This window comes from Neoarthrinium moseri (assembly GCF_022829205.1).
Source record: "Neoarthrinium moseri strain CBS 164.80 chromosome Unknown scaffold32_Wmoseri_CBS_16480, whole genome shotgun sequence".
NCBI classification, from domain to species: domain Eukaryota; kingdom Fungi; phylum Ascomycota; class Sordariomycetes; order Amphisphaeriales; family Apiosporaceae; genus Neoarthrinium; species Neoarthrinium moseri.
In genome coordinates this window covers 350,444-378,413 of record NW_026055146.1, presented here as the reverse complement: position 1 = coordinate 378,413, position 27,970 = coordinate 350,444, and the positions used below count along the sequence as shown (strand labels likewise).

Sequence of the window (27,970 nt, the reverse complement as noted above, 5' to 3'; positions counted from 1 at the left end):
GTATGACATCGATCTAAAGGACAGGAAAAAGTGCGACACATTAGCTAACCCCCGGGCCCGGCCCGCCGAGGGAGGATGTCCTCCACGACATCTTCGTCCTCATCGTCCGGCTCGAGGAGGGCGCCGCTGCACGAGAGATCAAACTCGGAGAAGAACAAGTTGGCGGCCATCCGAGTAGTCCCGTACTCTCCTCCTCGGCCGGAAAGGGAATCTGCAGGGAGCTCCCATGGAACTTTTGCGGAACACGGGCACGGTGACGGCCATGCGACTAGCGAGGACCCAGCGATCTCCAGTCCGACGAGGAAAAAAGCCTCTCTGGCCCACGATGGCCATCATACTGGTTATCCCAGCTCGCCGCTGTCTTCGCCCACCTCTTTTTCTTCTTCGACATCTTCATTGGCAAGGGGTCACAGCAGAGGCGTTTCAGGCACGAAACTCGGCGCAGACTTGTCTGGTGCAGGACCCTCCACTACCACCCCTGCTCATACTAGGTCGTCGTATGGGAGCAATATGAGCGGTTCTAATGCATCCGCGAATCTGTTCAATGATGGGCCAACCTCACCACTCTCCAAAAAGACACCCAAGTCGAGGCGTCAAAACGTCATTTCGGTGCATCCCGACAAGACCTTCTCAGTTGTACTAAAGCCGACTTCGAAGCGAATATCCGACACAGAATCGAGCATTAGGTCCCCTCCGGTCTCAAATTACTCGACCGTCAGCTCGCATGAAGCCGTCTCATTTGACGCAACCGACGACGATCGGCCCAGCTCTGCATTAAGCTCCCAGCCCGACCGCAGCGTGTCCCCCTACACACCCGGTACGGCAACACCTGGTTCGGTCGCCTCGACGGAAGCTGTCGAAGATCCGTTCACCTCATCACCCTGGAATTACCGCATGGTGGGTGGTCTGCGCAAGGTTGCAAAGACACCTGATCCGCGTGACAAGGGAAAAGACCGAGCAGTGGTTGACCACTCTGGCCCGTCTTCAGCGCTGCCCACGTTGCAGGAGGTACCTTCGTCACCACCACAGCCGGAACCCACCTCGCCATTGGGAATAAAGAAGGCTTCCTTCAGCTCAGAAACCTCTGAACAGACAGATTCCTCCGAACAGACCGAGTCCACGATCGAAGACACCGCCAACTACAAAGTCATCGACCGCAGTTCTCCGCCGGCGACCGATTCCGACAGCAATCCTGAGGCTTCATCCGGCAGCGAGGCCAACTATAGGGTAATTGGCCAGTCGTCACCACCTGAGCCTTCCAGCCCATCACAGCAGCAGGCCGTGCTAGACACACCTGGAAGCAGGAATTTCATCGTCCACGCAGGCACTTCACCTGCCACATCATCAGTGCCGACTACCGTCCGAAGACCGAGACCACAATTTTCCGATGATAGTCTTTTCCTGAGGGGGAAGTATTCGCAAGAGAGCCTGGTGGTCCCACCACTCAACCCGGTTCGGAGGAAGTCTTCGGACGAACGTTTCGGTTATTTCAAGCAGAGATCTCGGGAATCACTCCGGCGGGCGCATTCCTTCTCGTCGATATCGAGTGTAATTAGCCAGGACACCGGATCGATATTCAACGGCAGCACCCCGAACATTGTTCTTCTGGCGAGGACCCCCTCGGCTTCGTCTCTGCAGCAGCAGCAACAGCAGCAACAACCTTCATGGGCACCGCCGCTCAACCCCATTGCTCCGAGGCGGCTGATGGACCCCAACTCCCACGTATGGAGTTCCCAGCTTTCGACGGTCATGTCTGAAGATGAAGGGAGCGACAGGAACTCCCGCCAATTGTCCATGTCCTCGGGTTCGGGGCCGGACTACCGCAGCATGCGGTCCGGCAGCAGGCACAGCAGGCAGATGCTGAGTATATCGTCATCTTTGGCTGGTGCAGAGGAGTTGTCGATCGAATCGCCGCGCTCTCATTCGAGATCCAACTCGCGGGGAGACTCGGGCAACTTTATGATGCGTAGTGCTCGGGAGCTTCCTCAGCCCCCAGCCCGCACGGTCCGCGATGTCGATGAACATGGTGACGGACTGGCTGACCTGCATGAATTGCACCACAAGGGCTCACGGCCGCGCCTTGCCCACCTGCTCACACACAAGTCGTCGGATAGAGACTTGCACTCCTCGGCTAGCTCGCGGGCCGGAAGCTTTTCGTCGACTACGCTTCCGGTATGGGCAAAGTAAGTTTAACCTTTGGACTAAAAGCCATCCGTTTGTCCTGCGATGCTAACAGACCCAGGATATACTATGGAAGCGGTGAGCGAAAATGGCTTGCGGCGCCCTCGATAAGGTCGTACACGGACGACAGCCGACCCGAGAGCTCCTTTGGGCACTCGGGCTCGCCAACCACCGAGCAGTTCCCACCCAACATCTTTAGCCCCCGTCGCCGGCCCCGGGAAGTTCACCCGGACGATCGGCCCGTTTCGCACGAGGTTTCGACATCGCGCCTGTCCGGAGTGCGACTCGGCGTGCGTAAGATGACCTCAAGCATCTGGTCGCCGCATTTGGCACCCGATCGCCGGGCAAGCCGCCTGTCCATCTGGCAGCCACCGTCGATGACCTGGTCAGCAGACAAGGGTGCCTTTGGGCGGCGCAACGTGCAGATCCTGTTCTTTGCCGTCGGCTTCGTCTTCCCCTTTGCGTGGATGATCGCGGCGTTCCTGCCGTTGCCGCCAAAGCCCGCGCTTGGCTTCCCGGAGCGCGACCACAGCACGACCCAGTTCAGGATCCCCGAGAAGCCCGAGCCGTTTGCGCGACAGCTTCGCCCCGTGGACGACTTCAAGTACCAGAGCGCTAAATGGTGGCGCAACGTGAACCGGGCCATGAGCATCATTGGATTGCTTGTCGTTGGTGCCATTGTTGCGCTTGCCATTGTTGGATTTTGGCAGGGAATGAAGAAGCAATGAGCGTTTCGATGGCTGAAGAAAGCCTTCATACATACACAACATCCGATTGCAGCTCTAATGGACGAGAGCCGCACTTTCCTTGGTTATCACATACCATGATGCACGACATGACGAGGCACACACGGCAAGACCTTTTTATATATAGAGACGACGGACCAGACCCGATCTCACGGTGGCCGACGGAGACAGCGCAGGGCGACGCCGCAGGCTTCTTTACGCTTTACGCATCACGCTCACAATGCCAGCGAACTCACGCACGTACCTTCAACTACCTGCACGCTGGCGGTGAGCCTTTTCCTCCCCCCACACCGAAATCACTCGCGCCCATCCACCACCCGGGGCGCTGCCCACACATTGCCTTCGAAGAATGTACATTATCTTTCCCCATACGCCTTTATTATTGAATCCTATCCGGGCCTCAGCACCGCACCACCACATCGACACGTTTATCTCGACCGACATAGATGAGACATCCATCACAGCAATCTTTGTGACATTTTTTGCAATCTTCTTATATCATCATCATACTGGGAGGGAAGCCCACAGGACCTGGCGCAGGAAAGAAAGATGTTTTTCCCCAGACGGATCTCTCCCGCAGCTGCACTGAAGAGGAGACACGCATACGCACTTACGAATTTTCCTCATATTTATCGTCATATTACTCGTTTTTTCCGCCCTTGACTTCCGCCGTTTTGCCAACCCAGAACCCAATTGCGCAAAATAGATACCCGGGGTTTTACTTTTTGGGAGCAGCTTGGGTGTTGTATAGAATGGAGTTGGGAGAAAGACCCAGAAGACACAGTGGAGGCCGAGAGGAAGACGAGACACTGGGTTCAATAGCTAATGAAGGACTGGTCTCGATTCCGCAGACCGACCCCGCGACGCCCCCGGTTGGAAGAAGGAGAGAGCGACGGGGAAGGGAGCTGGCTGCACGGCTTTCTGGGCATGCAACCGCTACGATTGCAGTCTTCTTACATAACACAGTTCAACGGGCAGTGGAAATCCAGGAACCCAAATATAGTCCATTAATGACCATGAATGCTCAGCCAACTGAAACATCCCGCAGTGAGGAATTGATGCTCGTAGGCTGTGATGCCACATGGCGAATATATCCAACTTGTCTGTCAAAGTTTGCAGAAAACATCACACCTATCATTCGTTGCCCCTGAGCGCACCACAGCCCAACCGATCAGGTTCAGCCGCACGGTTCCCTGCCTACTTAACTTATCGCGCTGAGAGATTCGGATCTGGCAGTCGTCTTCCAATGCCATCCTTGGACGCCCTGTGCACGCCCCTACAGTTCACCGAGAACGAGGGTCTCGCATGCGGCATCCGAGCCGCCCGGTAAGCAAGTAGGGCTCTGCTATATCCCGGGATAATATGTAGTGTAGCGTCACAATCCTAACTAAGCTCCAGAGAAAGCAGCGAAGACGAATGGCAAGTTTCAAAAAACCGTATGTCAATTATGCTTAATTGCCCCTTCAGCTGTTTCCACTCCGCAGACTCGGCTCTGATTCTGACTCTGGCTATGTGTACAATAAATAACTACACAGCGTGTGAAAAAAAAAAAACAAAGAACAAATAATGGTATCAAAAAAGTGTGGGCGGTACGAAGACATGTGCCGAGACCCATCCGTAGACCGCCGCCATGCGACGCGGTGCAATCAGTCCCTTTCCCTTTAACGCCGGCTCAGGAAAACCCCTTCCCTTGAAATGCAGACAGCCGCCCGTGCTGGCTCCCGGGGGAAAACACAGCCCTATAGACCCCCCCTTTTTGCAGTGGTAGTAAGAATTACCGTGAAGCTCCCTGGCATCCATCCTGCTGGTGCTACCCCTGATGTTTTTTTTCCCTCTCTCTCTCTCTCGCCCATCTCCCGCTTAGCCGATGCCGCCCCAGATGCCGCGGATGCGCCGCGCGAGCTGGATGTCCTTCTGCATGATGGTGACGCGCTTGGCGTGGATGGCGCACAGGTTGGTGTCCTCGAACAGGTGGACGAGGAAGGCCTCGGCGGCCTCCTGGATGGCCTGGATGGCCTGGGACTGCCAGCGCAGGCCGTCGTCGCGCGGGCGGAAGCCCATGGCGATCTCGCGCACCAGCCGCGCGAACGGCAGCTTGCGGATCAGCAGGTCCGTGCCGTTCTGCAGCCGCCGGATCTCGCGCAGCGCCAGCGTCCCCGGCCGGTACCGCCGCTTGCGGCCCGCCGGTACTGGGTCTCCGGCTGTTTTGGCCCACGTCAGCTTGGGGGGGCGCTCACCAGGTAATCGTAGTCCGGCGTACTTGGCGCTCCGACACGATGAAGAGGGACGTGATGGGGATGTGCTTACGTAGTGCTGCTAAGACGGCTCCGCCTCTGCCTCCTCTGCCTCCCCCACGGCCACCTCGAGCACCACCGCGGCCACGGCCTCGGCCGCTGCCGGCGGTGCCGGCTGACGACCGCCTCATCGAGCTGTATGTAGCCTCTCAGGAGCTATGCCACTGAGGGCTCTGTGTGGTGTGAGGCGAAATTGCCAAACGCTCTGGTTGTCTGCAGCCAAAAAAGTGATCGGCTTCTGACAGCTCGGCAATAGTATGTGTCGAAGTCTCGATGCGACGTGTGCGCCGCTTTGCGCTGCGATCGATGCGACAGGAGTTCCGTGTAGCTTTCGTCTGTTGCGCGAAGGTTGGTAGCGCCAAACCGTGTGTGCCTCGGAATATTATATAGCAGCAGCAGCAGCAGCAGCAGCGGCGGCGGAGATGAAGGTATATGAGACGACGGGAATCAATTGGCAATTGGGATTAGAGTTTGCGAAAAGGGTTGCGATGCATTCCAAGCCCCGGTTGCGTGAAGAATTAAGCAAAGGGAGGGAAATGGGTAGCAGGCACTAGGCAGAGAGCCGCTCGAAATTCGAGGGGCTGGCTGGCATCGCGACAACGCGAAACCAACGGGTCACGAAAGCGCGTAAGACTCAAGGGGCCCCAGCCACCGTTATGCCGAATTGGAAAAATTGTTTAATTGATTTCCAGCCACAACCTGCTTACCCGCTCCTGGAAGCCGTGGCACACCGCGCGCCCACTCCACACACTGCTCCAATCAGTGGCCCTCCTTGTCGTTCGTGTCGTTCGTGTCCACCGTCTTGATGATTGGCTGGCTATTTGTCCAGCGTCGTGGCATACATTTACCGCCAATAGCAGTGGCTCCTGGAATTTCCCGAGTGCGGATTCGCCCATGATGGCCAGATGCATCTAGCGAGGGGTTTGCGACTGTAGTGGCCCTTGGAGATTGATGCTGGCCTGGAGCCGCGGCGGGCCGGTCGGCTTGGTGGGATGGGGCGACCCTGAACTGGCGTCACCTCGCCTCTCCATACCCATACGGGCCATACTCTCGTCATCCACCTTGAAGCCAGATAACCACTTGGCACGAGGCTGCGATCCACCGTCCACGTTCACGACCGCTGCCCCAGACGTGGTTCCCAAGGCTTCGCTGTATTCATTGTCCTGCGCATTGAATTAAATACACCTTTACCCCGGGCTGCGACAACTTGTACCCTGCCGACTTCTCCAGCAGCTTTATCCAGCCGGTTGTCTTGATCAACCTCCCGCCTCCATCGCACACGTGCCCGTTCCGCCCTCAGCCGCGCCGTCGCCCGCAACCCACGACAGCCAAGTGCCGCCACCATGGATCAACTGATGCCCGGCGATGGCGGCCGAAACCCGCTGGAGGCCTGGTTTTGGGAGATGCCCATATGCACCAGATGGTGGACTACGGCGACCGTCCTGGTCAGCGCGCTGGTCCAGTGCCAGGTTGTCACAGCCTTCCAACTCTTCTACAGCGTGCGCACCGTGTTCGGCAAGGGAGAGGTAAGCACACACCTACGATTGCACTTATAATCTACCTTCACCGGCTAACCGACTCTGTCTCCCGTGTATAGTATTGGCGCATGATTACGACCTTCCTCTACTTCGGCCCCTTCTCGATCGACCTCCTGTTCCACGTCTACTTCCTGCAGCGCTATGCCCGCCTCCTCGAGGAGTCGTCCGGCCGCTCCCCCGCCCACTTTTCGTGGCTGCTCCTCTACGCCATGGTGTCGCTGCTCTGCCTGTCGCCGCTCGTGTCCATGCCCTTCCTGGGCCACCCGCTGTCGTCCATCCTGGTCTACATCTGGTCGCGGCGCAACCCCGAGACCCGCCTGAGCTTCCTCGGGCTTCTGGTCTTCACGGCGCCCTACCTGCCCTGGGTCCTGATGGGCTTCAGCCTCGTTATGCACGGGACCGTCCCCAAGGACGAGATCATGGGCGTCGTCATCGGCCACGTCTGGTATTTCTTCACCGACGTCTACCCGCCGATGCACTATGGATCGCGGCCCTTTGACCCCCCCAACTGGTGGCGCAGGCTGTTTGAGGGGAGGAGAAGAGAGGAGGATGCCACGGCGATTGAGAACGAGTTCGCTGTCGGCGGGGGCCCCGAATTGGCGGCCGCCGATGTTCGATGAGCGAAGCTGTGCTTTTGGAGCTTGAGCGTGCTCCCATATCGATGCTTTGTTATTCTTCCCCGTCATGAGCTCTTAGAGGCGTTAAGGTCATTGCGTAGTATTATTAGGACAGGGAATTCACGACTACACACGGCGTTACAATGGACCGAGGATTCTAGAAATCCGGGCAGGCATGCGTGCCCTTATCCAAGTCATGGGAAGCTAGACAGCATTCGACCATCGTGAATACATGACTTTACAATTAGCCCTTTGCAAGACAGAGAACTTGTGACAAACAAAAGGATCCAAATCCGGTACACTCGTGTAATCGACTGCCTCGATGAGCGGTATTAGCTCACAACCAGCATTCGACGTGTGTTGTCATCGGCTTATAGTCTACTTGACGGGTCATGCTTAAACCTTACTTACACTTTGCTCGGTCGTCTTCACTCTTCTGAAGCACATCAACGCTGCAAATGATTTCCAACGCCGTGTAGTCCCAAGACTAGGAATTCTTCAATCATCATAGCTGACCACTAGCCATCCTAGTTTTGGTACTAAGAACAGCAGCGCCTCCTCAGCGGGACTCGAGTGCTTGCTACATGTACTGTAGCTTGCGAGAGATTGCCACCTGAAGTCATGAAGAGTATGATGTTAACACGCCCCGAAACCGTAGAGAATGGCCAGGCTGCTATGCTCAACACATGTGCCCACACTCAAGAAGGCCTGCCAGTGATTTGAAGTTGCAGACCGGGAATCTAATTGAAGACTGAAAGGTGCTGCAAGCTGCTGACCTAACTCCAGCCTATCACTGGCCTCCGGGCCGCTCAGAGCCACTGATCTGAGCACGCCCGACGCAGTGTTCTGGCAGTAGTCCAGTCCCCCCCCCCACCTTCGGCCCTGCAGCGGCCCCCCCTGTGCGTCCAGTGCGACCCGACGTCACTCGTCATGGTGGGCTGCTGAAGTCGTCAGCGCTAAAGTCGCAACTTTTTGGTGGGGCAGTTTGCTCAGTTTCCATGCGACAGCTACCCGACAGGAATACAATTCCAACGCCCGCTTCTTTCCCGTTGACGATCTGAGAGAGTTTGAGCACGACTTTAGCACTACATTCATTTTAAGTCATATTCATATCTACCTCAGCATAGAACCGGCCCGAAAAACAGACGTATTCATCAATCGAAAATGAGGGCATACTACTACGACAACGTCGAGGTGAGCCAGACTCCCCCCGCTATCACGCAATCCACCACAGCAAATGTCGCTCCCTCCGTGCAAAGGCATCGCGGACGAGCAGCGGCAGCGGCAGACGTAGTAGCAATCCCAACACCCTCGAAAGCCACCGCTAGCATCGTCATCGAACCACCTCATACCCCCTTCGACCACGAGACACTGACACAGGGTCTTCCCGACCCCTCTAGGGCGACCAGCGCCTCCCACACGACTCGGGCCGCGACCTGGCCGCGGCCGACCTCGAGAAGCTGGGCGTGCTGTACTACCGGCTGCCGGACGTGTCCGGGGTCGACGAGCTGGCGTCGCAGCGCGGCTACCGCAACCGCGACGAGATCACCGTCAGCCCCGAGAAGATGGGCGCTGTCTACGAGGACAAGGTCAAGTCCTTCTTCCACGAGCACCTGCACGAGGACGAGGAGATCCGCTACATCCGCGACGGCCGCGGCTACTTCGATGTCCGCAGCAAGGGCGACGACTGGGTGCGCATCCAGCTCGAGAAGGTGGGTTTGCATTCTTCTTTTTCCTGCTGCTGTTTACGATGTTCGACCCCGGTCCTTGGCCATGAGGGAAACACAGGGGATGGTGCGTGGAACGGGGACGGAAATGGCGGGCGTAACGATAGGGATGGGAGACAGATGTTGACGAACTTCTAGGACGACCTGATTATCCTGCCCGCGGGCATTTACCACCGCTTCACCACGGATGCAGACAACGTAGGTTCCCCCTCCTATGCAGTTGGAGTTTTCCCTTTCTCGCTGACATACCGTGAAGTATATCCAGGCCATGCGCCTTTTCAAGGACGAGCCCAAGTGGACGCCTCTGAACAGGGCACCCGAGCTTGACTCCAACGAGCACCGCCAGGTTTACGTTTCTCAATTCCTGAAGTAGCTGGGCTTGGGACCTGCGGACTTGGAAGACATAGATGCGGTTGACTTGACACCCAAGCGAGCCGACCAAAAGGGACAACACGAATTTGTTTTTGACAACATAGCAAGCAAAATGAAACTGAAGTAAACTTGATCACTGAAGGTGCATGAGCCTTGATCTACTGCACTTTATCATGTGAAGTCTCGACTTTTCTTCTTCGCAATCATGTGATTTACAATCTACAATCTTGCTCCGAGCGCTGTTCAAAGTAGAGGAGAAGGATCGCTCACTCACGAGTTCGCTCTGCCACGTCTCAGACCGTGCGCCATATTCTCACTACTTTGTCTTTTCCATGTGTTGTAAGTCATCGCATTTACGAAACACATATACCCAAGTGCCGGACATACTACAGGGGTCCAACCGCGGGTGGCTGCAAGGTTCAAGGCCCAATAAGCGGGGCTATTGCATCCCAATCGTAACGACAATCCGCAATTGAGCAACACCTCACAAACTTGCACCCGGACCACTCACTATGTGACAATCCTCTTTACCTGGGAACATGCCACATGCTATACAGTTGTGATATTCACCAGGGGTTCTTAGTTGAGATGCGACTATGGACGCAAGGAGCTCTTCCGAGGTAGGGCAAACCTCGCCCGGAAGCACGAGAGACATTCCCAGACCCAGACTCCTCTTGCCGGCGAGTTGCGATCCGCCCATGCCCAATGCACCGCGGCGACAGCTCGTATGGATTGTAAGTCACCCCAAAGCCGCATGGCTACCTCTCATCTTCCCCCTTCCGACTGGCACATCCGTCTCGCCTGATGAAAAGAGACTCAATGGCTCACACCCTAATTCTAGGTATTCGGCGGCACCGGCCACATGGGTCGGTCGCTCGTCAAGTGCGCCCTCAGCCGAGGCGACCTCGTCTGCGCCGTAGGCCGGACCTTTGAGACGACGCCCGAGGCCATGACGGAGCAGCACGCGGGACCCAACTCGCTGGGGCTGCTCTGCGACGTGCGGGCGCGCGACAGCGTGGCGCGGGCGGTGGAGCGGACGCTGGCGCACTTCGGGCGGCTGGACGTGGTGGCCAACTGCAGCGGGTACGGCGTCATCGGGGCGTGCGAGGACCAGGACGAGCACGAGATCCGCAACCAGTTCGAGACCAACTTCATGGGCACCCTGCACATCATCCAGGCCGCCCTCCCCTACTTCCGCCGCCAGCAGGCCGGCCGCTACCTCATCTTCAGCTCCACCAGCGGCGCCCTCGGCGTTCCGGGCCTCGGCCCCTACTGCGCCACCAAGTACGCCGTCGAGGGCCTCATCGAGGCCATGCTGTACGAGATCGACGGCTTCGGCATCAAGGCGACGCTGGTCGAGCCGGGCCTTGTGCGGCGCGACGAGCCGGACGAGCCGGCCCTGGGCGGCGCCGGGGGCGGGGGCGCGGCGGTCGTCAGCCCGCTGCCGACCTGGGGCCACTTCCTGATCAAGCCGGCGTCCGAGGCGTACGCGCACGCGGCCAGCCCGGCGCTGCACGCCAAGCGCATGGTGCAGTGGCTCGGGGACCGGCAGCCGACGAGCGCCGTCAAGTGCGCCGAGCTGGTCTGGCAGCTGGGCCACTGCAGCTACCCGCCGCTGCGCCTGGTGCTGGGCAGCTACGCCATCGAGAGCATCCGCGACCGCCTGCGCAGCGTCACCGAGGAGCTCGAGGACTGGAAGCACCTCAACTTCCCCGCGGCGTCCGACGCGCCCCCGGCCGCCGAGATGAGCAGCATCAACGTCGCGACCACGGCGGCCGCGGGAGGAGGGGGAGCGGGAGGCGCCGCGGTGTCCGAGAGGGGCGAGGATGAGGGGGCTGGCGACGGGGAGGGCGAGGGCGATGATGGGGATACGGCGATGGGGTGACGATGAGGTTTATGCGGGCTGATATTTTATGTGAATACTGCAGGTTTTGTATACGAATAAGGAGCATCATCAAGGTGGTAGGTGCGGTGAGGCACATGAGCTGCAAGTCGGCTGAATGGATCAGCTATACGCAATCATGAATGTCCAGTCAGGACCCCGACGTCCGGGCATCATATCATAGACACGAGATGTTCATACTGATCTGGATTTAAGGGGTCTGGCTGCTGGATTACACTTTGCATGGACCACTGAGAGCAAACGGAAATGCACTTGATGGAAGCAGAATTGCGAATCTTCTCGATCTAGGTATACCTTCGTCTGTGGGCATTGTCTACTTGTCGTATATGATTATCTGACAAAATGACACGCGCGAGTTCCCATGCTAAGAAAGTCCCACTGGTATATTGCTTGGCGCTTAGAAATGACAGCCCTCATGCATCCATCGATTGCAACTCTCAGCTGACCCAAACGCCATTTCAAAGGAGCAGAAAGTGCAACTGTTTAGCTTTAGTGTCCGTCTCAGCTATCTTTTTGCTGCTCGGCTTGGCACTAATCAAGCAGATAGGCAGCCACCAAGATAGGGGTCGCCTCGCGCGTTTGAGACAAAGTTAAGAACGGACAGATAGGGCCCATCGAAGGATTCCCAGCCTGGACCCTGGGCGGGTCTTAGCTGGCCACTTTGAATCTAAGCGTACGAGGCGCATCTGTATATCGGCGAGGCTCGTCGGGGGGGAAGAGCTGGAGAGCGTGGCACTACCTGGTATCTAGCTACATAAGTTACATAATGCCTAACTTGGAGAGCCTCACCTCACAGCCATGGAGCCAAGTCCGTCCAATGCGCTTCCTCGCTCCACAAGCGGTCCGCAGCGATCACCCATCAGTTAGTCCCCGTCGTCGGAGGCGGGATGGCTGACTAGTATGCTTGTAGACCGCTTTGGGAAAGCCCCGAGTTGAGCATAACTATACTACGGGGGCGTATGTTTCTAATTTTACCGTGCCGCAGAGGCGTAGCGTAGTGCCACTAGACCAGACAACGCATCGCCAGGTGCAGGGGGCTCCAGGCAGGTCCCGGGGCAGGGCCAGGGCCTGGCTCCCCGTCGCCGCCCCGTTTACTGAATCCTCCCCCCTTCCTCCCTTTGGTTCTGGTTCTGAGTTGGATCCTGGGTCTGGGGAAAGGGGAAAAAAAGAAAAAAAGCCCGTCCGACTTGGACACGCGTTTTTCTCGGTCTCCTGGGCCCAATCTTATCTGCTGCTCTCCCTCTCCCTCTACTCCGTCCGACCAAACGCTCGCTTTTCGTCGTCGTGTGTTCTTCCCTCTCCTCCGCCCCATCTTATCGACACTCGGTCTCGTGCTTGGCTGCATCCGTTGGACTCTTGTGCTTTTCTCTCCGCTGAACCATAAGTTAACACCTCCCGGGCCCGGACTTACCTCCCTCGCGACAAGGAACAGATCCCCTTCTTGCATCTCGCTGGTCTCCTTTTGCGCGTGCGCCTCAAGGCTGAATCCAGGGTCGTGTGTCCCCTTCCCAACCCAGCCAGGAACTCCACTGCGCTTTGTCGATCGATCCCCAACGGCCTGGCCTCTTCTCTCTCTCCTTTCTGACAGACGAGAGGAAAAAAAAAAAAGCGTCGGCGTGCCCCTTCACGAATAGAACGAAGACCCGGTACAACGACACAGCCTCTCTCTCTCTCTCTCGACATCTCGACGAGTCCGCCAACAAGTACTTACTTCCCCCATTTCCCTCCTATCCCCCCCTTCAATACCACACCTCAATCTTTCAGGAGAGCGACAATGTCTGACAAGAAGTACGAAGACTTCAGCGTCCGCGTGCCCGAACAGAGCCTGCGCAGCCCGTCGTCCCCGTATCGCGAGGAAAAGGACCCCTTCATCCCAGCGCACCCGTCCCGAGCCCCGTCGCAGCACAACATGGCGTCCCCGTTGAACAAGGTCGAGAACAGCCCGCCGCTGTCCATCCTGGCGTACTGTCTCTCGTCCATCTCCATGACCGTGGTCAACAAGTATGTCGTCTCCGGTACCGAGTGGAACTTGAACCTGTTCTACCTCGCGGTTCAGGTAAGAAGCACCAGGCCCCAGATGCCACAGTGGCACACACACACGCGCGCGCGTCCTTCTTCTTACTAACGGCCGTGACAGTCGATCGTCTGCATTGCTACCATCGAGGCCTGCAAGCAGATGGGCATGATCAAGAACCTCGCCCCCTTCGACATGAACAAGGGCAAGCGGTGGTTCCCCGTCTCGCTGCTGCTCGTCGGCATGATCTACACCAGCACCAAGGCGCTGCAGTTCCTGTCCGTCCCCGTCTACACCATCTTCAAGAACTTGACCATCATCGTCATTGCCTACGGTGAGGTTCTATGGTTCGGCGGCAGCGTCACCCCGCTCGCCCTGCTCTCGTTCGGTCTCATGGTTCTGAGCTCCGTCGTCGCCGCTTGGGCCGACCTGGGCCACGCCAGCCAGACCGCCGAGGCCGCTGCCGCCTTGGCTACCCTCAACGCCGGCTACGCCTGGATGGGTCTCAACGTCTTCTGCACCGCCTCGTACGTGCTGGGCATGCGCAAGGTCATCAAGAACATGAACTTCAAGGACTGGGACAGTGAGTTTTTGCATTCCGTTTGGCCCATCAGTGCCGTCATCACATTGTGCTAACGCCGGGACAGCCATGTTCTACAACAACCTCCTGACCATCCCCGTCCTCCTGGTCGGCTCCCTGCTCGTCGAGGACTGGTCGACCCTCAACTTCCAGAAGAACTTCCCGGTCGAATCGCGAAACTCGCTGATGATTGGCATGATCTACTCGGGCATGGCCGCCATCTTCATCTCGTACTGCTCGGCCTGGTGCATCCGTGTCACGTCGTCGACCACGTACTCCATGGTTGGTGCGCTCAACAAGCTGCCCATCGCCGTCAGCGGTCTGGTCTTCTTCTCGGCCCCCGTCACGCTGGGCAGCGTCTCGGCCATTTTCATCGGATTCGTATCGGGCATCGTCTACGCGTGGGCCAAGGTGCGACAGAGCCAGATTGGCAAGATGGTGCTGCCCACGTCGCAGCCGATCCAGAGCGCCAGCGCCAAGAGCAGCCGCGATGCTGCCAACTCATAGAGCGTATCGGCCAGCGGTTCTGTAGGCGTCGAGCAGCCACCGCCATCATCACCACAACCCAGGCCTCGCGTATCGAGCCCCCTGCGGCTCGGGACGACGAGGAGCGACCAGGGTGCGGGATAGACTGCCAGACAGTCGACCCCGTCTGCAGGGCCTTCCCCATTTTATTTTGCGCCCTCTAGATTTACCAATATCTGTATAATGCTTGATCTCTTCCAAAAATTCTCACGGCCGAAGAGACGGGGGCTTGCGTCTCGGCGCCATTCTGGTATAGACATATTTTATTGTTCGTGGTTTTCTGTTTTTGTCTGTTTGTGTACGGATGGGGGGAGGCCTTCTCGGAGGCGAGGTCATACTCATTGTCATCGATACATGGGACGGCGCAAAATGAGCACTGGAAAGAAGCACAGTACGAATAGGTCACCTAATGAGGCATGACGAAGAAAAAAGTCGGCCCTCAAGAACGGCGACACACATCTTTGATTGATTACGGAGCGATGGAGGCCGTGGCCGTGCTACGTTGGCACGCGCGGTCTCCCGCGGACAGGGAGTTACAATAGAACATCATAATGATCATCATCATCCGTCCATGTACTATCCCCAACGTGACGAGAGGATGTTCGTCTGCATAGTTCTGAGCGATGAAATTAGCAACGAACAAGAAGCAGTACCTGGTTCCTGGTGACGGCTGTGGATAAGATTCACGACTTGGTGGTAAGTAAGTTACAATCTGAGTTCACAAAGCACGCTACAGCACTCGGTGCAGCGCAAATGGAGACCCTACACGCATATACTTTCAGGAACAGATCAGGTACTAGGCAAAGTATGAGGTGGGCAACCTGCCATAGTCGGAGACCAGCTCCTTGCAAACCCGAGGTACAGGAACGGGCACGTCGTCAGGCGGATGCGAGCGTTCTGTCAGCCGACACCTTGGAAATGCCATCGATCAATTGTCCGGCTGACAAGGGCGGGGGGGGGGTTTCTTCCAGGCTGCCAGGCTACCTAGGAACCTTGGCCAGTAAGCTGGCAGGGCTGGGGAGAGGAGCGCTAGAAGGCGGTACGCCAACCGGCGGCCAGGGCCTGGGCACATGTGGGCATATGCGCGCGCGCATGGTACGGTACGGCATGGAATGCCTGGCATAGGTACAGTTGGATTGAGTGGGTGGGTGGGTGGTGTGGTGAAGTTATTAGTTGCCCAGGTAGTGCATCATTTCTCACAAATGCCATCCACACTGGACCCCTGGCGCCCTGGCCCCCCGGCCCAATCCACCGACAGTAACCCCATGCCCATGCGGCTCCCGGCTGGCAGGTGACATCACCGCCGGACAAAAAGAAGTAGAAAAAAAGAAGGCGTCTTGTCTGGTGTATCAACTCCTCAACAAAATCGCCGTGAGCCTGCCTCGGGCCATTCCCTTTTGCTTCTCAGGCCTCCCCCCGACTGGCCCAGGATATATCTTGCCGACGATTATGTATTGACCTGACGAAGCCTGTTGTGCAGCATTCTTTCCTGGACCCCTTTCCCGGCACTTCATCTTAGCTTGGAGACTTGGGACGACCGGCCCTCCTCCCTTACACCTTGACTTGAACCCCTCTCCCTCCCTCATGAATCGGTAGAATCGGCAGACACCACGGCCAGCATGATACCCTTCATACACAAGCCCTTTGAGCTGCTCGCGGGCACCATCGGCGCCTCGCCCGACGAGCTGAAGCTGATCTTCTCCTTCCTGCTCTCCTACCCCCTGGCCGGCCTCCTCAAGCGCGTGCCCGACGCCCGCCCCGAGTACAAGAATGCCTTCATCATCGCCTGCTCGCTCTTCTACCTCGTCGGCCTGTTCGACCTGTGGGACGGCCTGCGCACCCTCGTCATCGCCGCCGGCGGCACCTACGGCCTCGCCTACTACCTGCGCGGCAGCCCCTACATGCCCTGGCTCGGCTTCGTCTTCCTCATGGGCCACATGGCCGTCAACCAGCTGGCCCGCCAGTTCGCCAACAACCCCGCCGCCGTCGACATCACCGGCGCCCAGATGGTCCTGGTCATGAAGCTGTCGGCCTTCTGCTGGAACGTCGCCGACGGCACCCTGCCCGAGGACCACCTGTCCGACTTCCAGAAGACGCGCCGCATCGTCAGGCTGCCCGGCCTGCTCGACTACGCCGGCTACGTGCTCTTCTTCCCCTCACTCATGGCCGGGCCCTCGTTCGACTACAACGAGTACAAGGGCTGGATCGACTGCACCATGTTCGACGTCCCGACCACCGTCGACCCCTCCAAGAAGCCCCCGACCCGCAAGAAGCGCAAGATCCCCCGCAGCGGCACCCCCGCCATGTGGAAGCTGGGCGGCGGCCTCGTCTGGATCTTGGCCTTCCTCAACTTCAGCCGCTGGTTTGACTGGGCCTTCATGCTCGACGACAGGTTCCTGGCCTACTCGTTCCTGCGCCGCGTCTTCTACGTCCACATGGTCGGCTTCACCGCCCGCCTCAAGTACTACGGCGTCTGGACCCTGACCGAGGGCGCCTGCATCCTCGCCGGCCTGGGCTACAAGGGCATCGACCCCGTCACCGGCAAGGTCAGCTGGGACCGCCTGCAGAACATCAACCCCTGGGGCGTCGAGACGGCCCAGAACAGCCGCGCCTACCTCGAGAACTGGAACATGAACACCAACAAGTGGCTGCGCTACTACATCTACCTCCGCGTCACCCCGCGCAACAAGAAGCCCGGCTTCCGCGCCAGCCTGGCCACTTTTACCACCAGTGCCTTCTGGCACGGTTTCTACCCGGGCTACTATCTAACCTTTGTGCTGGCGAGTTTCGTCCAGACTGCTGCTAAGCGTGAGTGGACCTTCTGAGTCTACCCCCTATTCAGCCCTAATCTAATGACTAACACACGTTTTCCAGACTACCGTCGCAACATCCGCCCCTTCTTCCTCGACCCCGTCACCCAGAACCCCCTCCCGTCCAAGCGCTACTACGACATCGCCTCGTGGTTCGCCACCCAGGCCATCTTCTCCTTCGTGGTGGCACCCTTTGTGATCCTCGACTTTGCCGACTCCTTCACCGTGTGGTCGCGCGTCTACTTCTACGCCATCGTCGCGACGGGCGCCTCGCTCGCCTTCTTCTCGTCCCCCGGCAAGCAGTGGCTCCGCGCCCGCCAGGAGCAGCGCACCAAGGACGCCGGCGTCAAGCTGGTCCGCAACCTGAGCACCGAGAGCCTGGTCGCGTCGGGCACCAGCCGCCCGCCCATCCTCGGCCTCAGCCAGGACCCCATCCGCGACGTCAACGAGATGGTCGACGAGATCCGCGCCGAGGTCGAGCGCGTCAAGCGCGAAGGCCCACGGAGGCGCGCGGGCAGTGCCAGCGCCAACATCGGCGAGATTGTCGAGAAGGCTAAGCAGCAGGTCATCGAGGCGCGAAAGAACGCCTAAGGCGCCCCGGTTTCCGGGGATGCATTCGCCATTGTTCTAGAAGTTCGTGGGGCGTGCTGCAGGTGAAAACCAAAGTAGACGGAATGAATGAGACGTGGCGGGAGAAGGAGAAGGAGGATTATTGCATACCTGTTTACATACATACATAGCCTGGCGTCGGATTGCTCGTGAGAAGTTTTTGTCTACGCGTGCTGGAGATATACCACATTATAATTAGCTTGGATTGTGCTGGTATGAATGTGTCTTTGAATATCTCAATATCATGGGTATATGTGGTGTTACACGGTGACACTTGTAGATGGGCTGTATGTGTGTAATAATGAGATATTTCCAGGTCTCCGATATCCAGTCCCCGGAGTACGATTTAGATACTTTAGATTCGGTGTGCCATTTCGGAGTTCGGATGCCAAATCCTAGATACATGTAGTTCCTCGTATCCGCCGTTCGCCGGCTATACGCAACGGACCCACAGCGAGTATAGCAAGCGTCTTCGCCGAGTCAGGCGACGCTCAGTTGGAGCAAGCCTACATGCGCCTACCCTACCTACTCAATGGCGCGGCGTGAGATTCGATATGAGTTTGAGCTCTCGTCACCGGCTTGCCTATCCTTCGGTCAAGGGAGTTTGGGGGAGGGGCGGAACAGAGGCGCCAAGCATGCCAAGTATGCAGTTGGATCCCCTTGGGATATGTAATTGTATATGCTGCGCATCCATGATTGGATTCCCAGGACAACCTTGGAAGGGGAAGAGGGGGGGCGCGAGAGGCAGTCCATCGGAGCACAGTGGCTATCGGAGCTCTCTCGTACATCAACTGCATAGGCAATGCAATTGTTCGCTGTGTGAGATGACCTGGCTACACTATCGCAGACGTTGGTGAATTCACGTAGAGTTTCGTGTACTGTGACGTCCGAAACCCACGACGGAATGAGAACGTGGTATTGCAATGGCTGTCTTGGAATATATATAACATGACTTCGAGTTGCTGGCCACCTCGAGGGAGTGCGTAAACCCCGAATGGGGAAGGTGCCCCGGATCAATGGCTTCTTGACGACCGCGAAGATGATGGGTTTTCAACCTCTAAACCAAACATCGTCTCCTAATCCAAACTTTCACTAGTTGTGAATCTGCCTCTCAACGTGGTATTGCCGCTGTTGGCGCCGTGAAGTCTCGTAACACCATGGCAGCCAACAGCACCGCCGCTTGGCCGGGTGAGGATTCCTTCGGCCCTGCATCCACGGAGAGGTTCGACTTCACGTTACTCTTCGAGCAGGCCTTTCTGCGTGTTGTCCTCTCCGTCCTACTGCTGCTTCTCGTTCCCCTGCGCCTGTTCTATCTCCGCCGGCGGAGGCCGAGAGTTCTCGGCAGGGCTCTTGGCCGAGCCAAGCTTGTAAGTCGCACTCTCATCTACCGGTACATCAAGTGCAAGTTCTCTGACAGCTTTGAAGATAATATGTTTCGTATTTGCAGCCATGCACCTCACGGTGCTGGCCTTGTGGGCCAACAGAACCCCAACCCGGGGTGCTCCCATCGCAGCCTCCAGCCTCAGCGTCCTCGTCACTCTGTTCATGGCCTTGGCGAGCCAAGCCGAGCACGTGCGATCACACAGGCCATCGACGCTGATATGTGTCTACCTGATGCTGTCCATCGGGTTCGACGCCACCATCTGCCGAACCCTGTGGCTGCTCCCCGACGCACGCGTCCTGGCGTCCGTTTCCACCGGGACTCTGGCCGCCGAGGTGGCCGTGCTCGCCGTGGAACTACAGGATAAGCGCAACCATCTGATCGGCGCGTGGAAGAATCTGGGCCCGGAGGCCACTGCTGGGATCGTCAGCCGGGCCCTGTTTTGGTGGCTCAACGAGCTGATGATCAGGGGGTTCCAGGCAACGCTGTCCATGGCGTCGCTCCACCAGCTCGACGAGGAGTTGCAGGCGAAGGCCGCTCTGGATAAGACTCGGGATTTTCAACAAAGACCAACCTTTCGAGATCGTCACAAGTATCGCCTTCTGGTTCTTGTCCTTGGCTGCCACAAGACGGCACTCTTGCTGGCCGTAATTCCTCGCCTCTGTCTGATGGGGTTTACATTCGCCCAGCCATTTCTGATCAACCGCGTGATCAAGTATGTGGAAGGGGATAAAGGGCCCGATCCACGAAGCTACGCATACGGGCTCATGGGCGCCACTGCCCTCGCGTACCTCGGCTTGGCTGTGGGTTATCCGTTCGTCCTGACACAAGCTCTGCGGAAATCTAACATTGACTGCCACAGTTTTCTAGGAGTCTGTATAAATACAGGGCTTTCCGCTCCATGACCATGATCAGAGCCTGTCTCGTCATCATGATCCTGGATCGGGCTGTGGATCTGAACAATCCGTCCCAAGATCTGGGTTCAGGAACCCTGAGTCTCATGAGCAGCGACGCGGAGCAAATTGTTCAGTCGTTCGAGGACTTCCACGAGATCTGGGCCAATCCGATAGAGATAGCAGTAGCCATCTGGCTGCTGGCTAGGATTCTTGGTGTTGGGGCTATTGGCCCTGCCGTCCCCTTTCTTGGTATGCTGCGTTTTGACGTCGAGTACCATTCGAATTGGCTCATGTGCTGACATCACTATCAGTGTGCACATTCATACTCATGCCTCCGGTAGCCAAAAGAATGGGGCCTGCAATGAAGTTATGGAATGCTGCGATACAGAAACGTGTTTCCGTCACATCGGACATTGTAGGGGCCATAAAGGAGGTCAAGTTGCTCGGCGCGACTGCGAAGTGGTCCAACATCATCCAGGGGCTTCGCAAGACCGAGCTTGAACAGTCAAAAAGATTTCGAGGATGGATTGTTGTCATGAATGTTGTGGGTGAGTATGCAGTTCGATGGTCCCAGGTCCCTTGGGCCTCGAACGCTGATGATCTGCAGCTAATATGCCTCCTTTTCTCGCGCCTCTGCTAACCTTCGGCCTGGCCATTGCCATCTCGACTGCTGATGCACAACTGCTGACTGTCGCCAATGTTTTCACTTCAATCTCAATTATTAGTATGATTGTCTCGCCTTTGGCTTCTCTTCTCTCGGCCATTCCGAATTTCGCCTCGTCGTTCGGGTCTTTTGAGAGGATTCAAAAGTTCCTGGATGAGGTGGACAGTCAAGTTGGCAAAATGTCTGTTCAACAGGGGCTGCGGAATTTGGATTCCCGTCAGACAGAAAAGAGATCGCAAGTCTCAGACCGCGACAGACCACCTGAAAATCCCATTATTACCTTTAAGAATGCCTCCTTTGGCCCTTCATCAACCACAGGTAGTCCTCTGCTCCAAGACGTCAATGTGTCGATACAGAAATCTACAATCACCTTAGTCACAGGCCCCGTAGGCTCTGGAAAGACCACCCTCTTAAAAGCCCTGCTTGGAGACTTCCCAGTGGCTGGTTCTTCTGACCAGTCGCCCATCAGAGCTGCATACTGCGCCCAAAATCCATGGCTTACCAATGCCAGCATTCGGCGCAATATTGTGTCTTACAATGAATTTGACGAGGCGTGGTATCGCATCGTACTTCACGCGTCAGCTCTTGACAATGATCTGGATCAGCTGTCTTCTGGAGATCAGACAATTATTGGGAGCAAAGGCATATCACTCAGCGGTGGCCAGCAGCAGCGTATTGTAAGTTGCACCCTTAGAAGGCTGCCCTTCTGACAGTATTTATCGACCAGCTAACCCGACGCAGTCACTAGCACGAGCACTGTACTCCAGGCAACAGGTATTGATACTTGATGATGTGCTCAGTGGCCTAGATAGCACTACTAAAGCTGAAGTATGGGCGAGAACCTTTGGTCCAAAGGGCATACTTAGACAGCAACAGGCCACCGTCGTGCTCGCTACACACTCATGTGAGAGCCACGGCCTACTCAAGCAATGAAGGTACTAACGTATGCCAGTGAGGCATCTCCATGAAGTTGACAGTATCATCCTGATTGACTTTCATGACGATATCCGATTCCTTAAGCAGGATAAGTATTCTAACCTTAAACATGAACCTTATCTTCAACATCTTCTACGCACAAATAGAGAAGATGAGAATCTTGACAAGACACACCGTTCAGCAGAGATCGGGGCACAAAAACTACCCAACAAAGTTGTTAACATGCCAAAGGACGATCACGAGGAGCAAGACCTGCTCCGTAAAGCTGGAGACATATCACTTTATGGCTACTATTTTAAGTCCATTGGTTGGTCGTCAAGCATTATATTCATTGGTAGTAACATGCTGGCAACAATTGGGGTGATATCTCCACGTGAGTGATATTCTCACTGGACTGCTACGTTAGGCGAGTGCAAACTAATATCTAGAGCAGAGCTATGGCTGAAAGCATGGAGCGAGGCAAACAGTAGGGACCAAGGCACCAATAATGGGTGGTATTTCGGGATCTTCGTCATGATCTGCATCCTTGGGCTGGTGACTGAGGGGGTTGCAATCTGGTATGTATCCATTCAACCCCCAAGGCCCGTGATGCCTAAAATATCAACTTACGGGAGTTATTTAGGGCTTACTTTGTCAATGCTGTCCCACGATCAGCAAACAACCTGCATTGGGCACTGCTAAAGGCTGTGATGAAGTAATTCACGCCCTATTTCCTTATCCCTAGGACGCCATGCTGATATTTCCAGAGCTCCGTTGGCATTCTTCGTCACTACGGACCTTGGCGACATTATCAACAGGTTCAGTCAGGACATGTCCCTTATTGACAAGGCCCTGCCGACGGCGCTTTTCATGGCCGTGAGACGTGAGTGATATCATCAAAATCTACCGTCACAATATCTCACATCGCATTCAGTCAGCTTCATGGCTATCGCTGAGGCAGTCCTGGTATTCCTCGGTGCCAAATACCTTGCTGCCATCATTCCAGTTGTTATTATCGCTCTCTACGTACTTGGTGTCTTCTACTTGCGAACGTCACGCCAGGTGCGGTTTCTTGACCTCCAGGCCAAAGCACCGCTCTACACGCACCTCCTTGAGACCGTTGACGGGCTAGCGACCATCCGCGCCTTTGGATGGCAAATGAATGTGCGCGATGCTGGCAAAAAGCTCCTGGATGCATCGCTGGGCCCCTATTACCTACTTTTCCTCATCCAGCGTTGGCTCAATGTCGTCCTAGACCTTTTTGTTGCGGTCGCTGCCTTTCTCCTGGTGACATTTTCCGTGCTTTTCACTGAGTCCACGACTCCAGCATACGTGGCTATTGCGTTGTACAACATCATGAGCTTCAACTCAACATTAGCGCAGCTCATCTCGTCCTGGACTTCGCTGGAGACATCATTAGGGGCTATCTCGCGACTGAGAACCTTTGAAGAAACTACGCCAGCGGAATGTGTTCCGGCACCGGGTAGTAGCATTCCCAACGGCTGGCCAGGATCGGGCGCCATATCGATAACCAATATCAGTGCCTCGTATCCAAGGATGAACCAGGCTCAAGAGTCGCCATCAGCAACAGCACCAGCCCTGAAGGAAATTACACTCGACATCAAGCCTGGTGAAAAGATTGGTATCTGTGGACGAACTGGAAGCGGCAAATCCTCATTGATCTCAACACTGCCGAGGCTGCTGGAGCTAGACGAGGGACGCATTTTGATAGACGGAGTTGACATCTCAACCTTGGATCTTGCTACGCTGCGCAATGGTCTGGTTTCGGTACCTCAACAGTCCGTAGTATTCCCGGAAAGCGTAAGGTCGTATCTCAACCAGATATCAAGCAGCGAAGACGCAACAATGGAGGCCAAGAAGTATATACACGACGACCAGGCACTGGTTGATGCGTTGACCAAAGTCGGTCTCTGGAGTCTGGTCAGCACACATCGGGGCACTGCCGGCCACGGTCTGGACGCCGAGGTGAGCGAGCTACCGCTCTCCCAGGGACAAAAGCAACTCATGTGCTTTGCACGCGCTCTGCTACGGCGTGGTCAGTCGCGGATCCTACTACTGGATGAAGCGACAAGTGCCGTGGACAGAAGCACCGAAGAACTGATGATGCAGCTCATCCAGACGAAGTTTAGTGAGCACACCGTCGTGAGCGTCGCGCACCACCTAGACACGCTCCAACGCTTCGATCGTGTCGTGGTCATGGCAAAGGGTGAGATAGTCGAGACAGGAGAGCCCGGAGAACTGTTGAAGAGGCCTGATGGGAAATATCGGGAGCTCTGGGAAAGCTAGCGGTCAAGCGGTGGACTCACTCAACATTCGGTAGACGAAATTCGGAATGTGCCGCACAGGTGAACACCACGCTTTCCAAAGGTCTTCTACAGCAACTAGCTGCGGGTAGTTGATAAAAAATGGAGTGCGGTTTCTCTTAACCAGCCCATCGAGGGGAATCGTCGTCTAGATAGATACCTGTCAGAAGATATCCCGTGAGAACCAGGCATCCCTTGGGAAACCATCAGGTCTGAGTGACTATGATTAGCATGGCCTGGTGCGCTTAAAAATGATAGGCCTTAGGCTTGTTTGATGTAGGTTGTACTGAAGTGAAGTAAATCGACACCGTCGGATAAGAAGCGAGCCTTGCATTGATATAGTTAAACAAGCAAATATATCTTGTCGCATAGAGCCGAGCGGGTTAGACTGCCGTTCCACGGTTTGCCTGCCCCACGCTCTGCATCCATGCCATTGGTCCCAAATACCAACCCAATCGACACGATTGGCTTAGGGCTCATGGATGAGCGCTGTGGCCGAATTTCCAACACGAGCAACCGAGCTTCCTCCCTTCTTCTGTCACTTCGCGCCCTCTCCTATGACTCGCCCTCTGCAATCTAGTCAGGTTGGGCATGCAACTATTGTCTGGACCTGTAATCCCGCTTTCCTCCTTTAGAAGCGGTCTAGCGTTGCTCACCCTCTCACACAGGCGACAAGATGGTGACGCTACTAGTACCGCTGGCAGGCGTCCTGGTTCTTATTGTTGGCACAGTCTTGCAGTCTGTGTTCTCCTTGTTCCGCAATTATCTGGTTGCTCGCAAGATCGGCGTCCCAGTTCGCATCATTCCATTCGACCATGTGAATCCACTATGGTTGGTGCTCGATCGCCGAGTCCTGTCAATGGTAAAGCTTCTCCCCTTTGGACTCGGCAACAACAGCTTTACCCGGTACAACTATCGGGGCTGGGAGGTTCCGGACAGATATTACTCACATTTTGAGATGGGAGACGCGTATATCCTGGTTTCACCTCGCAATATCTGGCTATATATTGCTGACCCGGATGCCGTAATGGATCTCTGGCGTCGAGGGAAGGAGTTTCCCCGTGATACGTCTGTCACAGGTACGTAACCGAGATCAGGATCGCATTTCTCTCTGCCTAACCCCTAAGTATTTCATTGTGTGCATTCATAGCTGATAATTGATAGCGGTACTCGACATTTTTGGCCCAAATATATCTACAGTAAGGAGGTCACACTTTTCGTTTGAGAGAACAATTTCCTTTCTAATTTAACAATTCAACTGTCAGGCCCAGGGTGCACAATGGCAGAAGCATCGTCGAATTACGGCGTCGTCATTTAACGACCACACCAATCAAATAGTTTGGTCGGAGAGCATAACCGTGGCCAATGATATGCTCCGCTATTGGTGCTCGAAAGGCTCTGTACAGACTGCTGCCGATGATCTTCGCACCTTGTCCCTCCACGTCATGTCTCGGGCTGGTTTCGGTAAATCATTCAAGTTCCAAGGCCACGACGAACGAGAAACCTCCCCGCCGGACGGACTGCCATTGAACTACAAGGATTCATTGAAGATTATCCTCGAGAATTGTATTCTCATTTTTGCTTTAGGTAGGAGACTAAAAACATAGGAAATTGATATGCTGATTCATCTCTAGGCAGGAAGTTTCTTGCGAATCCTTGGCTTCCCCGAAAACTCCGGCAGGTCCATGCTGCCTGCGCTTCATTTCAGACGCACTTGACACAAGTCTATAACGACGAGCAGGCCTCCCTAGCTCAAGGAGATTCCTACGATCGCAACTTTATCAACTCGCTAGTCCGCGCATCTCAGGATCAGGAGGCAGATTCCACGCTCGGAGGAGGCCTTACTGAAAGCGAAATCTATGGCAATATCTTCACTTTCAATTTTGCCGGTCATGATACAACTGCGCACACCTTCACATTTGCGCTATATTTCTTGGCCGCAAACCCAGCTACCCAAGATTGGATTTCCGAGGAAATTCGTCACGTTATGGGTAACCGAAAACCGGATGAGTGGCTTTATTCCGACTTCCGTCGTCTGAAACGTTGTCTGGCTGTTATATACGAAACTTTACGTCTCTATACACCAGTGCCAACGTCAAAAATAGTCGATACGCAAACGCCCCAAATTTTGAAGGTCGGAGCTCAGTCACTGATCCTTCCGCCAAAGGTTATTATCGTGCCGAGTTATGCATCCTTGCAGACAGACCCAAAGTATTGGGGTGATGACTCTCTCGAATGGCGACCGTCACGCTTTATCAGATCCCCTAGCTTAGGCACGGGCAAGGGTATAGGACCCCTGTTAGACGCTGAGGAGTTCCTGACTCCAGCCCGGGGCACGTATCTCGCGTGGTCTGGAGGTGCCCGGGATTGTGTTGGTAGAAAGTTTTCGCAAGTTGAATCTGTTGCTACTATAGCCTCGCTGTTCCGAGACTGGCGTGTGGATCCAGTGCCGAGGAAGGGCGAGACACCAGATGCAGCCCGGCAAAGGGTGTCTAACCAGATTGAGTCGGATTCTGCCCCAGTACTCTTGTTGCAGATGCTGCATCCTGAACATTCTCCCCTAGTATGGAGCCAAAGGTAATCTATGGAGCATGGAAGATCGTGTGCCGTAAGCTCATATTAGGGTTGAAGTCAAGATTAGCTGCCTGTCATTAGTTAAAGGTTCTTGTAGGTAATACTACCAAATTGGAACATACATTTGGACCGGTTCCTAGCAGGCTGACTATGATCTGACTTATCTTAGATCTAACGCATCGATGATCTGACACATCGACAGTTTCCCTTACTTTCTTGGTATAGCGGCAGGGTAATGAGGGGTCAATCTTGTTCTTTCATAGAATCCCGCGGCGCAGTTCCCCTTCCTCCCTGGTCCGACGTGCTTTCCAGCCAACCCTTCGAACCCAACAGCGACTTCAATTTCAATCCCACACGAAACAGTCCATCGAGCTCCAATTACAACCACCAAACGCCTGTCACCGCCATGTCTCCTCGCGAGCAGTACATCGAGACTGCCAAGAAGTGGTTCAAGGCCCACAGTGATAAAAACGCCTTTGGCGAAGACGGCCTGACTGCTCTCGCAGCTCCCGGCTTCGTCGCTCACTCCTTCCCGTCTTCGCTTCACGCGCCAGATCGCAATGCCGAGGAATACGCCCAATTCCAAAATGGGGCCTTCCAGATGTTCTCCTCTTACAAGACAACGGAGCTCGACATTATCGTGGATGAGACCCAGCGCAAGGTCGTCTACTATCTCAAGTCGGACGGCGAAGCGGCGGGGGTGGAGTACAAGAACGAGTACATCCACAAGCTGACTCTGACGGAAGACGGCAAGAAGGTCAAGCAGTTTGACTCCTACTTGGACAGCCAGGGTATGATCAGCTTCATGGGAAAATTTCAAGCGGCACTGGGCACCTGAGCAGTGGTAGTAAAGTGCCAGAATTAGAGACGAGCCGGGCCATTGGAGCAGAATGATTCCCAGTTGTGCAATTATGAGAGAGTTCCTCATGCTACAACTTGATCATACGATGTAGTAATCGTTCTCATAGATCTTGAGTCAATTGACCTGCAGTGCTTTGGGCTGTAACCAGCATCTGAAGAAAACGAACGGCCTGCGAGCTATAGCCGGATGACAGCGACACCCAATGAAAAAGGCCACGAATTTGGGTTTCATCAGCGCTTGGTTTGTTTCTCGTCTCAACTGTTCCTTTCGCCTATAGTAATACTGATCTTGGTAAAGACTCAATCGCTTAATTTGAGCCTACTCGTTTCATAGATTTGTTGCCTTGTAAGGAAGTCAAAAGTGAACAAGTCCCCAAATGATACATGGTGGAGAACGTGTGCAAATAACTATGACAGATCCTTTTCGCGATTCAGGTGA

General features: G+C 55.6%; 9 protein-coding genes across 9 annotated transcripts; 8 read left to right on the top strand and 1 right to left on the bottom strand.

Annotated features, from left to right (window-relative positions):
• Positions 1-75: 75 nt before the first annotated feature.
• On the top strand, positions 76-2,909 carry JN550_008033 (uncharacterized protein; the record flags this gene model as incomplete). Its single annotated transcript, XM_049319950.1, has 2 exons — positions 76-2,183; positions 2,243-2,909. The coding sequence occupies 2 exons, from the start codon at positions 76-78 to the stop codon at positions 2,907-2,909; spliced, it is 2,775 nt and encodes a 924-aa protein (XP_049170100.1).
• A 1,878-nt stretch (positions 2,910-4,787) lies between these two features.
• JN550_008032 (uncharacterized protein) lies at positions 4,788-5,352 on the bottom strand (the record flags this gene model as incomplete). The annotated part of the gene is made up of 2 exons (XM_049319949.1): positions 4,788-5,128; positions 5,235-5,352. The coding sequence occupies 2 exons, from the start codon at positions 5,350-5,352 to the stop codon at positions 4,788-4,790; spliced, it is 459 nt and encodes a 152-aa protein (XP_049170099.1).
• A 1,212-nt stretch (positions 5,353-6,564) lies between these two features.
• Positions 6,565-7,379, top strand: JN550_008031 (uncharacterized protein; the record flags this gene model as incomplete). Its single annotated transcript, XM_049319948.1, has 2 exons — positions 6,565-6,747; positions 6,819-7,379. The coding sequence occupies 2 exons, from the start codon at positions 6,565-6,567 to the stop codon at positions 7,377-7,379; spliced, it is 744 nt and encodes a 247-aa protein (XP_049170098.1).
• Positions 7,380-8,540: 1,161 nt separating this feature from the next.
• Positions 8,541-9,476, top strand: JN550_008030 (uncharacterized protein; the record flags this gene model as incomplete). The annotated part of the gene is made up of 4 exons (XM_049319947.1): positions 8,541-8,708; positions 8,777-9,088; positions 9,242-9,301; positions 9,360-9,476. 4 exons carry the CDS (start codon positions 8,541-8,543, stop codon positions 9,474-9,476), a joined length of 657 nt encoding a protein of 218 aa, XP_049170097.1.
• Positions 9,477-10,071: 595 nt separating this feature from the next.
• JN550_008029 (uncharacterized protein) lies at positions 10,072-11,360 on the top strand (the record flags this gene model as incomplete). Its single annotated transcript, XM_049319946.1, has 2 exons — positions 10,072-10,209; positions 10,317-11,360. The coding sequence occupies 2 exons, from the start codon at positions 10,072-10,074 to the stop codon at positions 11,358-11,360; spliced, it is 1,182 nt and encodes a 393-aa protein (XP_049170096.1).
• A 1,792-nt stretch (positions 11,361-13,152) lies between these two features.
• JN550_008028 (uncharacterized protein) lies at positions 13,153-14,479 on the top strand (the record flags this gene model as incomplete). The annotated part of the gene is made up of 3 exons (XM_049319944.1): positions 13,153-13,434; positions 13,516-13,975; positions 14,040-14,479. 3 exons carry the CDS (start codon positions 13,153-13,155, stop codon positions 14,477-14,479), a joined length of 1,182 nt encoding a protein of 393 aa, XP_049170095.1.
• A 1,637-nt stretch (positions 14,480-16,116) lies between these two features.
• On the top strand, positions 16,117-17,898 carry JN550_008027 (uncharacterized protein; the record flags this gene model as incomplete). The annotated part of the gene is made up of 2 exons (XM_049319943.1): positions 16,117-17,305; positions 17,372-17,898. The coding sequence occupies 2 exons, from the start codon at positions 16,117-16,119 to the stop codon at positions 17,896-17,898; spliced, it is 1,716 nt and encodes a 571-aa protein (XP_049170094.1).
• A 1,175-nt stretch (positions 17,899-19,073) lies between these two features.
• Positions 19,074-24,079, top strand: JN550_008026 (uncharacterized protein; the record flags this gene model as incomplete). Its single annotated transcript, XM_049319942.1, has 12 exons — positions 19,074-19,283; positions 19,342-20,100; positions 20,160-20,442; positions 20,505-20,741; positions 20,801-21,534; positions 21,599-21,761; positions 21,810-21,885; positions 21,940-22,166; positions 22,227-22,350; positions 22,416-22,487; positions 22,540-22,655; positions 22,707-24,079. The coding sequence occupies 12 exons, from the start codon at positions 19,074-19,076 to the stop codon at positions 24,077-24,079; spliced, it is 4,374 nt and encodes a 1,457-aa protein (XP_049170093.1).
• Positions 24,080-24,772: 693 nt separating this feature from the next.
• Positions 24,773-27,508, top strand: JN550_008025 (uncharacterized protein; the record flags this gene model as incomplete). Its single annotated transcript, XM_049319941.1, has 6 exons — positions 24,773-25,175; positions 25,261-25,295; positions 25,362-25,683; positions 25,731-26,673; positions 26,873-26,889; positions 26,949-27,508. 6 exons carry the CDS (start codon positions 24,773-24,775, stop codon positions 27,506-27,508), a joined length of 2,280 nt encoding a protein of 759 aa, XP_049170092.1.
• Between the last annotated feature and the right edge of the window lie 462 nt (positions 27,509-27,970).